At 48.9% G+C, this 12733-nt stretch overlaps 1 protein-coding gene and 1 long non-coding RNA gene across 2 annotated transcripts in view; one reads left to right on the forward strand and one right to left on the reverse strand.

Moving 5' to 3' along the window:
• LOC310697691 (P2R1A-PPP2R2A-interacting phosphatase regulator 1-like) overlaps positions 1 to 11417 on the forward strand; it is a 456471-nt gene extending 445054 nt beyond the window's left edge. Inside the window, exon 10 of the mRNA XM_083484394.1 lies at positions 11400 to 11417. Coding sequence (XP_083340520.1) covers position 11400 — 1 coding nt within the window. The 3' untranslated portion in view covers positions 11401 to 11417. The remainder of the gene's footprint in view (positions 1 to 11399) is intronic.
• The window catches only part of LOC310697725, a 951570-nt gene that overhangs the window by 824362 nt on the left and 114475 nt on the right, over positions 1 to 12733 (reverse strand). The window lies entirely within an intron of this gene.

A 12733-nucleotide genomic window follows, 5' to 3' on the forward strand; every position in this document is an offset into this window, starting at 1 on the left:
TCTCCCGGGGAAACAGGGGTGGCTCCGCCGGACCTGCAGCCCCCGCCCAAGGGCCAGCTGGGGCTCGGTACTAACATCTCCCTAGGCCTCGCGTGCTCTCCGATAAAATTGGAGCCCTTGAGAGCACTCTTGAAGTTCTATCCAAATAGACGTGCAGCTCAACTACTTGAGGAAGGGTTTTCCGAAGGTTTTAGAATTCCGATTGCTTTTACACCCAATTCCAGTTGCCCCCCTAACCAGAAATCAGTGTTAGAAAGGCCTGACATCGCGCTTAAAAAGATACAGAAGGAAATTACAGCTGGCAGGGTAGCCGGTCCATTCGCAACTCCGCCTATTGAGGGGCTTCATATCTCCCCGCTGGGTATTGTCCCAAAGAAGGCCCCCGGTGAATTTAGAATGATACACAACCTGTCCTATCCCAAAGGAACTTCGGTTAATGACGCCATTCCCCAAGAGATGTGCACGGTGAAGTACTCTTCATTCGACCAAGCTGTGCGGTTGGTGCGGAGCTTTGGCAGGGGCGCCTTTTTGGCAAAATGCGACATCGAGTCAGCATTTCGCTTACTCCCGGTTCATCCGGAAGACCACCGCTGGTTGGGTTTCAAATTCCAGGGAGCATACTTCATTGACAAAGCTATGGCCATGGGTTGTTCTATTGCTTGTGCTGCGTTCGAGACCTTCAGCACGTTCTTGGAATGGGCCCTAAAGTTTAGAACTGGCTCTCTAGGGGTGGGTCATTATCTTGATGATTTTATTTTGGTGGCAAGTGACGCTGGGGAGTGCAGGTCTCTCCTCATCGCTTTCGAGTCCTTAGCCAGGGAGCTGGGGGTTCCTCTGGCAAGCGAAAAAACTGAGGGTCCGGTCACGACCATGACCTACCTGGGGATTGAACTCGATACCGTAGCCCAAACCTCGCGCCTACCAGCTGACAAATTGGTTGCCCTGAGAGAGCTTATCGGCCAAATGCTGCCTTTAAAGAAGGTCACCTTGAGGCAAATTCAATCCCTCCTGGGGCACCTCAACTTCGCCTGTCGTGTAGTTTCCCCCGGCCGTCCCTTCTGTGGCCGCTTAGCTAAGCTGTCCACGGGTTTGCGGTCACCCCATCATAGGGTACGCCTTTCCAAGGCAGTAAAGGCAGACCTCCTCGTCTGGTTGCAATTCTTGGATGGTTTCAATGGTATATCGCTTTGGCAAGATACCTTGGCGCTTCAGTCAGATTTCCAGGTACATTCGGATGCGGCTGGGTCCCTTGGTTTTGGGGTTTACTTCAGGGGCCAGTGGTGTTGTCAGGGGTTCAGGAGCAGAGGCAAGGGCAAGGGAGGAAACAGAGAGCGAGGGGGAGGAGGCAGAAGAAAAGATGAGTGATGACGACGACCCGAGATCTCCGAGTCTTTCCAGTGAATCAGAAGATTCACAGAAAGGAGCACCAGTGGCCAGGGCGAGGGGGGAGCCTAGGGGGACACCCCAGGAAGATAGAGCCAGAGGGGACTCAGAGGGGAGCAGTTGGAAATCGGGACCAGCGTCACCGCCAGAGAGCAGGGAAGAGGAAGGGTGCCAGGGATCAAGTGCTGGCAGCTCACAACAGGGGGGAGGGCACGAGTCAGGAGTGGCCACACCTCCATCGGGGAGTGAAGAAACGGTCAGACGGAAAGTGGAAGGTTGGGCGCGCGCGCCAAGTTCAAATGCACAGGAAAGTGACGCAGTAGGCAGCCCGGAAAGGGAGCCAGGTCCTAAAGCCCGGTGCAAGGAGACAGGAGGGTCCGGGGGGTCGGCGTCAGAAGAATCCCGGAAGGAAGAGACCCCGGGGGGCAGAGGGACCCAGAGGAGAACAGTCAGGCGGAAAAGGTGGAGCAGGGCTAGGATATTAAGTTGGTGTACAAGGGGCGGAGACTCAGACGGAGCTTCGCCGATCTAACCATAAGACGTAGAGTTGCACGCAGCAGCTTGAGAATGGAAACTGTAACTCAATAAAGACTTTTATTTAATGATCGCTGGCTAGCGTGATCCTCTGTGAGCTATGATCTGGAAGCAACTCTGACAGTAAGCTCCGTCTCCTAAATTGTGGGCATCTACGGCCTTGCGGAGAGGAGAGAAAGCGGGTGCCTACTAGCGAGCTCACGAACGGCAGACAATATGACGGCCGAACAGCAGATAGCGGAACTCAGAGAAGCAGTGTCACGACTGAATGCCGAGGCTCTTGCATCCAGGAAGAGAGAGGAGGACGCAGCTGCCGCCTACAGGGATCTCCAGGTCAGGTTGGAAGTGCTTACGAAGCAAGGGCAACTGACACCCAAACCGGAGGGGATTGGGTTGGGGAGACGAACAGGCGGTCTGGTCTCTCACTTCGATGGGAATTTGCAACAGTACCCCAACTTTAGAGCAGATGTAATGTGTGCACTGCAACTGCTGAACAACGACTTTAGAGATGAGCAAGAGAAGGTGGGATTCATCATGTCCCATTTGCATGGAGATGCTAAAGCATGGCTGCGCAATTTGTGGAGAGATAAGGATCCGGCGCTCCAAAATGCGGATGCCTTTATTAAAGCGATGGATGGGTGCTTTTTATCAAGCGTAGACGTGGATCTTGCTCGGAAGCAGATACATGGACTGAAGCAAGGGAGGGCCAGCGTAAGGCAGTACCATGCCCGCTTTTTCGCTTTGGTCAGTGCCCTGGAATGGGACAGAGATTCGGCTCCTGTAAGAGACCTGTTTTGGGAGGGATTGCACAGCTCGGTTAAAGATGAAATTGCGAGGGGGGAGAGACCCCGGACCACGCAGGAGATCGTTCAGAGGGCGCTGGCGGTGGGGGTGCGTCTGGAAGAACGTCCGTGGAGCAGGGACGAAGGGCGTGGAGGGCGCGAACCAGCCAGGGGCTCCTCCTTCCTTCCCAGAGAAGCAGCGCGTGCGCAATCCACGCCTCCGCCAGGAGGAGGTGTGGAACCTATGGAGGTTGGAGGTGCAAGGGCTCAGTCAGCAGCCAGAGCCCTAGCACCGGCAACAGTGAAAGCGAAGCCTCCTAGAGGGAACAGGAAGTGTTACATCTGCGAGGATCCACAGCATATGGCGAAAGAGTGTCCCCAGAGGCTCCACAAGCACACTGCAGCCTCAGCAATGGTAACTGCAGCAACGCAGCAAGGAGAACCACAGCAGGGAAACGACGGAGTCTGGCTGGAGGAAGAGGCACTGGGGCCCAGCCAGACGTGTCAGTGAAGCAGTCCCCAGAGATTTTACAGCCCATGGACCCCCTCCCGCCCAAACCAGTAGTAAGGCTCACCGCATCTCTCCAGCTGCCCAATGGAATCACCATGGACGTGCCAATCACCATTGACTCAGGAAGCAATGCGGACTTTATAGGGCAGGACTTTGTCGACCGGCACGCTATACAGTTGCTACCTGCCACGCTGCCCCTGCAGGTGGTCACGGTGGATGGCAGGGAGCTGCTAGGGGGGCAAGTGGTGAAGCAGACGCCACCAATGGTGATGCGACTTGGGAATCACAGGGAAATCATCAGCTTCAATGTCACTCAACTATCGGACACACCCATTGTATTGGGCATGAGTTGGCTGGACAAGCACAGCCCGACGCTGGCTTGGTACCAGAGGCAGCTGACCTTCGGCTCTTCCTTTTGCGCTGAACACTGCATCGTGCCCCGGCAGGAAGGAGAGGAAGAGGAGTCACAGCTGCAGCTAGGCACGCTGCAAGCGGTTCCCCACAAGTACGCAGAATTTTTGGAGGTTTTCTGCGAGAAGGAGGCAGACAGGCTACCCCCCCCCCATAGACCATATGACTGCAAAATTGACCTGCTGCCGGGGGCGGCGCTGCCCAAAGGGAAGCTGTATTCCATGTCTGAGGACGAGCTGCAGGAACTCAAAGAGTTCATAGATCATAATTTGGAGCGCGGTTTCATCCGAGAGTCCAAGGCAGCGGGGGGCAGTCCGGTATTCTTTGTTAAGAAGCGGGACACGCCCCAAAAAAGACTTGTAGTGGACTATCGCATCTTGAACAGTGTGACCAAGCCATCGGACTTCCCCATGCCCAGAATCGACGACCTCCTCGCAAAGGTACGGAAGGGCAGCGTGTTCACCAAGTTGGACCTGCGAGGGGCGTACAACCTCATTCGCATGCGGGAAGGAGATGAGTGGAAGACAGCCATGTTCACGCCCCTGGGCACCTACGAATATAGAGTTATGCCTTTTGGATTGCAAAATGGCTCCCACGTTTTTCAAGCTTTCATGCATCACGTGTTGGCGGGGCTCCTCTACAAGACGTGCGTCTGTTTCTTGGATGACATCCTGATCTTTTCGGAATCGCAGCAGGAGCATGACAGACACGTCAAGGAAGTGCTGAGCAGGCTACAGCAACATAGGCTTTACGCCAAGCTGGAGAAGTGCCAATTCGACGTGACGGAGGTGGATTTCCTGGGCTACAAGTTGTCTGACAAGGGGCTCGCCATGGACAGCGCCAAGGTTCGAGCAGTGTTGGATTGGAAAAGCCCACGCAACCGGAAGGAGGTCCAACGGTTTGTCGGCTTCGCGAACTTCTATCGCAAGTTTATCAAAGGCTTTGCTATGCAGACAGCGGCCATCACGGACACGCTCAGCTCCAAGAAAAAGAAGTTCATCTGGACGAGAGCAGGGAGGAAGAACCGGAAGACTTCAGATGGAGGCCCGCCACGGGAAGCGAACTGTATCCGACATTCGTCCCCCTGACAAGGCAGCACCCAGCTCCCGCACCGGAAGGAGGGGAGGGGGGAAGAGGGGGCTTCGAGGGGGGGATGGATGTCAGGGGTTCAGGAGCAGAGGCAAGGGCAAGGGAGGAAACAGAGAGCGAGGGGGAGGAGGCAGAAGAAAAGATGAGTGATGACGATGACCCGAGATCTCCGAGTCTTTCCAGTGAATCAGAAGATTCACAGAAAGGAGCACCAGTGGCCAGGGCGAGGGGGGAGCCTAGGGGGACACCCCAGGAAGATAGAGCCAGAGGGGACTCAGAGGGGAGCAGTTGGAAATCGGGACCAGCGTCACCGCCAGAGAGCAGGGAAGAGGAAGGGTGCCAGGGATCAAGCGCTGGCAGCTCACAACAGGGGGGAGGGCACGAGTCAGGAGTGGCCACACCTCCATCGGGGAGCGAAGAAACGGTCAGACGGAAAGTGGAAGGTTGGGCGCGCGCGCCAAGTTCAAATGCACAGGAAAGTGACGCAGTAGGCAGCCCGGAAAGGGAGCCAGGTCCTAAAGCCCGGCGCAAGGAGACAGGAGGGTCCGGGGGGTCGGCGTCAGAAGAATCCCGGAAGGAAGAGACCCCGGGGGGCAGAGGGACCCAGGGGAGAACAGTCAGGCGGAAAAGGTGGAGCAGGGCTAGGATATTAAGTTGGTGTACAAGGGGCGGAGACTCAGACGGAGCTTCGCCGATCTAACCATAAGACGTAGAGTTGCACGCAGCAGCTTGAGAATGGAAACTGTAACTCAATAAAGACTTTTATTTAATGATCGCTGGCTAGCGTGATCCTCTGTGAGCTATGATCTGGAAGCAACTCTGACAGGTGTGCACAGCGTTGGCCTCCCTCCTGGCAAGGAAAACCAATTCTACGAGACTTGACATTCCTAGAATTCTTCCCCATTGTAGTGGCAATCCACTTGTGGGAGGACCAGTTCAAAGACCATAGGGTTTGTTTCTGGACGGACAACCTAGCGGTCGTGTCAGTTTTGAATAAACAGTCATCACATTCTCCTAGGGTAGCTTCCCTTTTACGGTACTTTGTCCTCTCCTGCCTGCGGCTGAACCTTCACGCTTCAGCCAAGTTCGTCCCCGGTATTGATAATAACATTGCGGATGCTCTATCTCGTTTCCAGATGGAACGCTTTCACTCATTGGCGCCGGATGCGCAGCAGCAGCCGCAACCATTCCCGGAGCACCTCTGGAGTATTGGCAACGAGAAGCAATAAAGGGAGTATTGTCTGCGCTAGCGCCCTCCACCCTGAGATCGTATAATAAGGCATGGCTAGACTTTACATCCTTCCGCATTAAAAAGGAGCGGTTCAAGCCAGGCAGGCCACCGTCCAAGTCGGAAGTCATAGAGTATTTGGTCCATCTTAGAGATCTTGGTCGGGCCCCCAAAACTCTCAACATTCACTCAGCAGCGATATCCTTCTTTTCTAAAACCTTGTTTTCCGTTGATCCCTGTTCGCATTTTGTGGTACGGAAGATGCTTGAAGGCTGGCGTAGGTCCAGGCCCCACGGCCAGGACAGGAGAAGACCCATAACTCTAGACATACTCACCCAAATTCGTAGGAAGCTGAGGGCCCTGTGCTGGTCAAGATTTGAAGCCAGATTATTCTCTGCAGCGTTTTCTTTCGCTTTCTTTGGCGCCCTACGCATAGGCGAGGTGGTCTGTGAGGACAGCTCAGACTCTAAGGGGGCTATTGCTGGAGGACGTAACCGTGGCCAGTGCACATGTGTTAATAAAAATCCGTAGCTCAAAGACGGACTAGCTCAGGCGACTCAGAAGGCGGGCCCTTGCCCCGTTAAGGATGCCAGGAAATACCTGTGTGTAAGACCAAATTCTAATGGCCCCTTTTTCTTACACTCAGACGGTTCCCCCTTATCAAAACAACAGTTCACGAGGGTCATGCGTAAAGCAATTGCCGCCATCGGGCTTCCTCAAGAGGAGTACGTCGCGCACTCCTTTTGCATTGGGGCGGCGACTACCGCCGCCCATATGGGTTTACCGGCTGAGAGAATTATGGATATGGGGCGTTGGAAATCTAATGCATACCGGGGTTATATCCGGAAGCCCTTCTAAATTACCCTCAAACCCCCCCCCACCCCTGACACTCCTCCTGATCCGGTTCTTCAATTTCTCATTTCAGGTTCTGATGTGGTTCGACTATGGGTTATCGGCCACAGCATCGTATATTGGGCAAAACGGCGTGCTGAACATAGGGGCTGGGATACTGAGCTACGATTACCCAGCAGGGTGCAAGTGTCGTGGATCACTAGGAGGGGTATGCGTTGGGAGGAGTTTCTCCCAGCTGTGTCCAGGAAAATCGCTGCTGAGGGTCCTCCCACTGCCTTGGTCATCCAGCTGGGCGAGAATGATCTGCCTTATAGGAAAGGGGTGAACTTGATGTGGAACATTATCAATGACCTGGAACTGTTGAGGGCATCTCATGGAAACATTGCAATAATTTGGTCTTCCTTGCTGGAAAGGCGATGTTGGCGGGACGCGGAGAAACCCGTTGCCGTGAATAAGGCAAGGAGGCTTGTGGAGCGCGCGGTAGCGCGTAGGGTGGCCGCGTTGGGAGGACGGGTCATCCAGCACCCACGCATACGATTTGACAAGGAAATGCTTTACCGCTGGGATGGCGTGCATCTATCTGATGCTGGCAATGATATTTGGTTAGCGGATATTTTTCAAGGCATTAGGGATTGGTTACAGGCTTGAGGGTATTGGCGGCGAGCCGGCTTACGGCTCGGGTGGCGGTAGGCATTGGCCGGGGTATTGTATTGTATTGTCATGCAAATGAGGTTGGGGGGGGAGGAACGCCATCACCTCCCCCAATGCTTGAAGGGTAGTTCGTTAAAGGACTCCGAGGGGCGACGCCTCGTCCGAAACCTACGGAGGCTAGGGCCTAAAGCGCCCCCCGAGCGGTAACCCCTCGGGGAGCGCCTAGGGATACGCATCTCGGGTGGCTCCCCCTGTTGGTGTTTAACCCTTCCCGGTCAGACCGGATAGTCGGTTAGGGGCCAATGCCTAAAGCCAATACCCTTCTTACCTGTAATCAATAAAGTTGTGGCCATTTACGCCCATTAACCTAAATTCTGTGTCCGTTGTCTTTATTTATTCCACCGTGGGGGGGAGGGATTAGCCACGCAATCCAAATTCCGAGATATTTAACCTTTTTAACAACTTCAATTCCCATTTGTTGTTGGAACTCTTCAATCATTGATTGCTCCATATTTTTAGTTAGAATTTTAGTTTTTTTCCTATTTAATGTGAAGCCTGCCACTTCCCCAAATTTACCAATTTCCTCTAACACTTCCTTTACGCTGGTCATCGGGTCTTCCACCGTAATGATCAAATCATCAGCAAAAGCTTTGGTTTTGTATTCATTTTGGCCTACCTTCACCCCTTTTATCCTTTCATTTTTCCTAATTGAATTCAGTAGGATTTCTAGGACCAATATGAACAGCAGGGGTGAGAGCGGGCAGCCCTGTCTAGTCCCTTTTGATATTTCAATTTCTTCTGTTATCACGTTGTTCACTATCAGCTTCGCTCTTTGTTCGGTGTATATGGCCTTTATTCCGTTGTAAAAATCATCCCCGATCTCCATATTTTCCAAAATTTTCAGCACGAAATCCCATGATATGTTGTCGAATGCCTTTTCGGCATCTACAAACATTAATATTGCTCGTCTCTCAATCCTTACTGACAGATATTCCAATATGTTTATTATGTTCCTCACGTTATCTCTCATTTGTCTGCCAGGAAGGAAACCCGCCTGGTCTGCATGGATAATACTCAGTAATACCTTTTTTAGTCTCTTTGCCGTTATTCCTGCATAGATTTTATAGTCCGTATTCAATAAGGAAATCGGTCTATAATTCTTTACTTGTGTTGTATCTGCATCTTCTTTGGGGATAAAGGTTATATACGCCTCTTTCCACGTCTCTGGGATCTCTCTTTCTTTTAAGATGTTATTCATTACCTCTTTTAGTGGTTTTATCAAGTCTAATCTCAATTCTTTGTAGTACCTTGCTGTAAAACCATCTGGTCCTGGTGCCTTCCCGTTTTTCAACTCTGCTATGACCCCCGTAATCTCCTCATTCTCTATCGGAGTATCGGTTTTTACACATATTTTCATACATAACATCACAGTACGCAAAAATAAATGGAATATTTGGCTCCATTTTTGGACAAATACTTGCCTTGTATTGCATCTTAAGCTGTTAGTCAATAGCACCATTTCTGCATATTCCTGTAACTTACTTTGTCAATCCGATATAGTTAGAACTTTCCAGTTCATTGCTACCACTGTTCGAGCTGCAGCCATGGCATATAGGAAAATTTCTCTTAGATTTTTCGGAAATATCTCTTAGGTCTTTGGGATAAATAGAAGAGATATTTACGAAATCATAATAGTGATATAATGTCTATGGCAGCATTTGATGGACCTTGTCTAATGAAACCCATGAGAAATAAGAAAACGGTACAAACTGTTGTAAGAATGCATTAGAAAAATATATAAAGAACAAGCTAATAGTGACAGGTACATTCATTATCAGAATGAGAGTATACACCGGGAAATGATAGAAAACCAAGTTACACTCTTTTAATTTATGTTAATAAATAGATGAGAAAATAAAAGAGATATTAAAAATATAAATTGAGTTTAATGTCTGTAAAGATATAGAATACAGTGGTACCTCGGGATGTGAACGGGATCCATTCCGGAGCCCCATTCGCATCCTGAACGGAACGTAAGACGGGACAGCGCGTCTGCATGTGCAGCTTTTCGCCGCTTCCGCGCATGCGTGTGATGTCATTTTGAGCGTCTGCGCATGCGCGAGCGGCGAAACCCGGAAGTAATGCGCTCCGTTACTTCTGGGTCGCCGCGGAGCGCAACCCGAAAGCGCTCAACCTGAAGCGTATTTATCCCGAGGTATGACTGTATTACTTGTAGATGGTTTTTGTTTATACGGTTTATATTTTTGTTTATTCAAGAAGATGTACACCTTATTTGTTATATAAGATTGTCAATAAGGCATCAATAAAATTTAAAAAGAAAAAGGAAAGAAAAGAAACGTTTGGCTCCATAAGCCTGTGACTTTCCCCCTCTCCGATTGATGGCTTTCAAAAATATTCTCTTCATATTGCAATCTCCTACCTTTCTTCTTACTATTAAATCGTCGTCTTATATATAAACTAAAAAAACGAGGATAAGTAACGAATGGTAATTTTAACTGGACAAAACTTCCTGCGACCCGACTAGCGATGTAAGTTTTTTACAATTGTCTTTCAGATATAACATAAATTGTCCCACTCTTTCAGAAAAGTCCAATCCCGCTGGTTTTCCCCCATCAGTTTGGCCAATTTGGCATAGTCCAATAATTTCATCTGCTGCTCTTGTCGGCAGCTTTTAAGGCAGAATACTCTTCCTAGAGGCAAATACGGGTTGCCTAAGCGGTGAATAAAAATGATTGCATATTAGGGAAAAGTATTCTGGCAACCTCCCTCTTGCAGTCTTTTGAGACTACAACTGACAGCTTTAATTATTATTATTATTATTATTATTATTATTATTATTATTATTATTATTATTATTTATTTCTACCCTGCCCATCTGGCTGGGTTTCCCCAGCCACTCTGGGCGGCTTCAAACAAAAGATTAAAATACAACAATTAATCAAATATTAAAAGCCACTCTGGCCAGCTTCTAATAATTATAATAATTATAATAATTATAACTTATTATTTCTACCCTGCCCATCTGGCTGCACTCTGGGCAGCTTCCAACAAAGATTAAAAATGCATTAAAACATCAAACATTCAAAACTTCCCTAAACAGGGCTGCCTTCAGATGTCTTTTAAAAATAGGATAGTTGCTTATTTCCTTGACATCTGATGAGAGGGTGTTCCACAGACCGGGGGCCATCACCAAGAAGGCCTGGTTCCCTGTAACCTCGCTTCTTGCAGGGAGGGAACTGCCAGAAGGCCCTCAGGAGAGGGATCCCGGCGTCCGGGGTGGAGACACTCCTTCAGGTCTACTGGGCAGTTGAGGGCTTTCAAGGTCTGCACAGAAACTTTGAATTGTGCCTCAAAACATATTAGGGGCCAACGTAGGTCCTTCTGAAACCAGTGTTATGTGGTCTCAGTAAGACTTGAATTGAAATCTTTTATTTTACAGAAAAGTTCAACCTTGCTGGAATCCTCTTAATATTGACAACCAGAGGAACGTTTCCTCTGCTGGGCTGTTGAAAGCATTCAAGGTCCACACCGACGGTTTGAATTGTGCCTGGAAACGTCCCGGGAGCTAATGTAGGTCTTTCAGTACCGGTGTTATATGGTCTCAGTCAGACTTTATTTTACAGAAAGGTTCACCCTCGCTGGCATCCTCTTAATGCACTTTGAATTTTGCCCGAAAACGTACTGTGAGCCAACTTAGGTCTTTCAGGACTGGTGTTATATGATCTTGGAAAGACTTGATTTAAATCCTTTACAGAACGGTTCAGCCTTGCTGGCATCCTCTTAATAGTGACAACCAGAGGAAAGTTTCTTCTACTGGGCCATTTAGGGGTTTCAAGGTCTGCACTGCCACTTTGAATTGTGCCCGGAAACGTCCCGGGAGCCAATGCAGGTCTTTCAGGACCGGTGTTATATGGTCTCTGTCAGACTTTCTTTACAGAAAGGTTCAACCTTGCTGGCATCCTTTTCATATTGACAACCAGAAGAAGGTTTCCTATGGCTTTTGATGTCCTTCAGATGCCAACTGGGCACAGGGCTGTCTTACAACCAGCAACTCATCTTGCAACTGACTTTCTGCTACCTCTAACACAGACCAACGACAAGTCCAATGTGGAGGATGAAGGTGTCAAAGAAGACGAGCTGGGCCTTGAAAAGCAAGATCAGCCTGGTAAGGGGCAGCCCTGCAACTGTTTATCACAGTTTAAATCCCTAGTCAGGAAAACTTGAATTAAAAATCTCTTTCTTTACATAAAGGTTCAGCCTTGCTAGCATCATCTTCATCTTGACAAGCAGAGGATGGTTTCTTTTTTGGAATGATAAATTTCCAGAGTAGTTTTTACTGTTATATCAAAAGTGACTGATTTGGTTCTACTCTTAGAAAGACATAGACAGATGATGATGATGAAATGATGGTGAGGAAGGAGAAAATGAATCATTTCCTTCATCACAATTTAAACCATTTATTTAACTAAAGCAATAATATGATAATAACAATAATTTAACTACTACTACAGTGGTACCTCTAATTACGAACTTAATTCGTTCTGGAGGTCCGTTCTTAACCTGAAACTGTTCTCAACTAGAGGCGTGCTTTCACTAATGGGGCCTCTTCCTCGTCTTCCGCCCTCTCCCAAACCATTTTGCCATTCCCAAATATTTCAGAGCAGTGCCTTAGGTCAAAACGAAACCAAATGTATTTTTGTATGATCACTCTTTTCGTTTTGGCAGAGACAATCCTTTGGACAAGCATGATGATGCCGGGTTTCCCCCCCTGTGCAAACCAATGCCTGTATGTAAACACATATTCACTGTTAAATGAATTTTCCAGTTGAAAGCAGCCTGCGGTTGGTTTTTAACAGATTATCCAAAACTGTTGCTGTCGGCAGGGAGGAATGCAGAGATTTTGAAACTGACTTTGTATTGACCTGTTCTTGGTCTAATAATAATAATAATAATAATAATAATAATAATAATAATAGATTCAGGTAGGTAGTTGCGTTGGTCTGATGCAGTCGAAATAAATTAAAAAATTGTCCAGCAGCGCCTTAGAGACCAAAGAAGATTGTTCTGGGTATAAGCTTTCGTGTGCATGCACACTTCTTCAGATACACTGAAACAGAAGTTCCCAGAACCTTATATAGAGAGAGAGGGTGGGGTGGAGTTTTTCTTCACAATTACTGTTAAGAGTTTGGGTGTAATCTTCGACATCTATGGAGGCGCAGGTTGCAGCTATAACAAAGGTGGCATTTTTTCATCTCTGCCAAGCTAAGCAGT

Source organism: Podarcis liolepis, assembly GCF_965112155.1.
Source record: "Podarcis liolepis genome assembly, chromosome: W".
NCBI classification, from domain to species: Eukaryota; Metazoa; Chordata; class Lepidosauria; order Squamata; family Lacertidae; genus Podarcis; species Podarcis liolepis.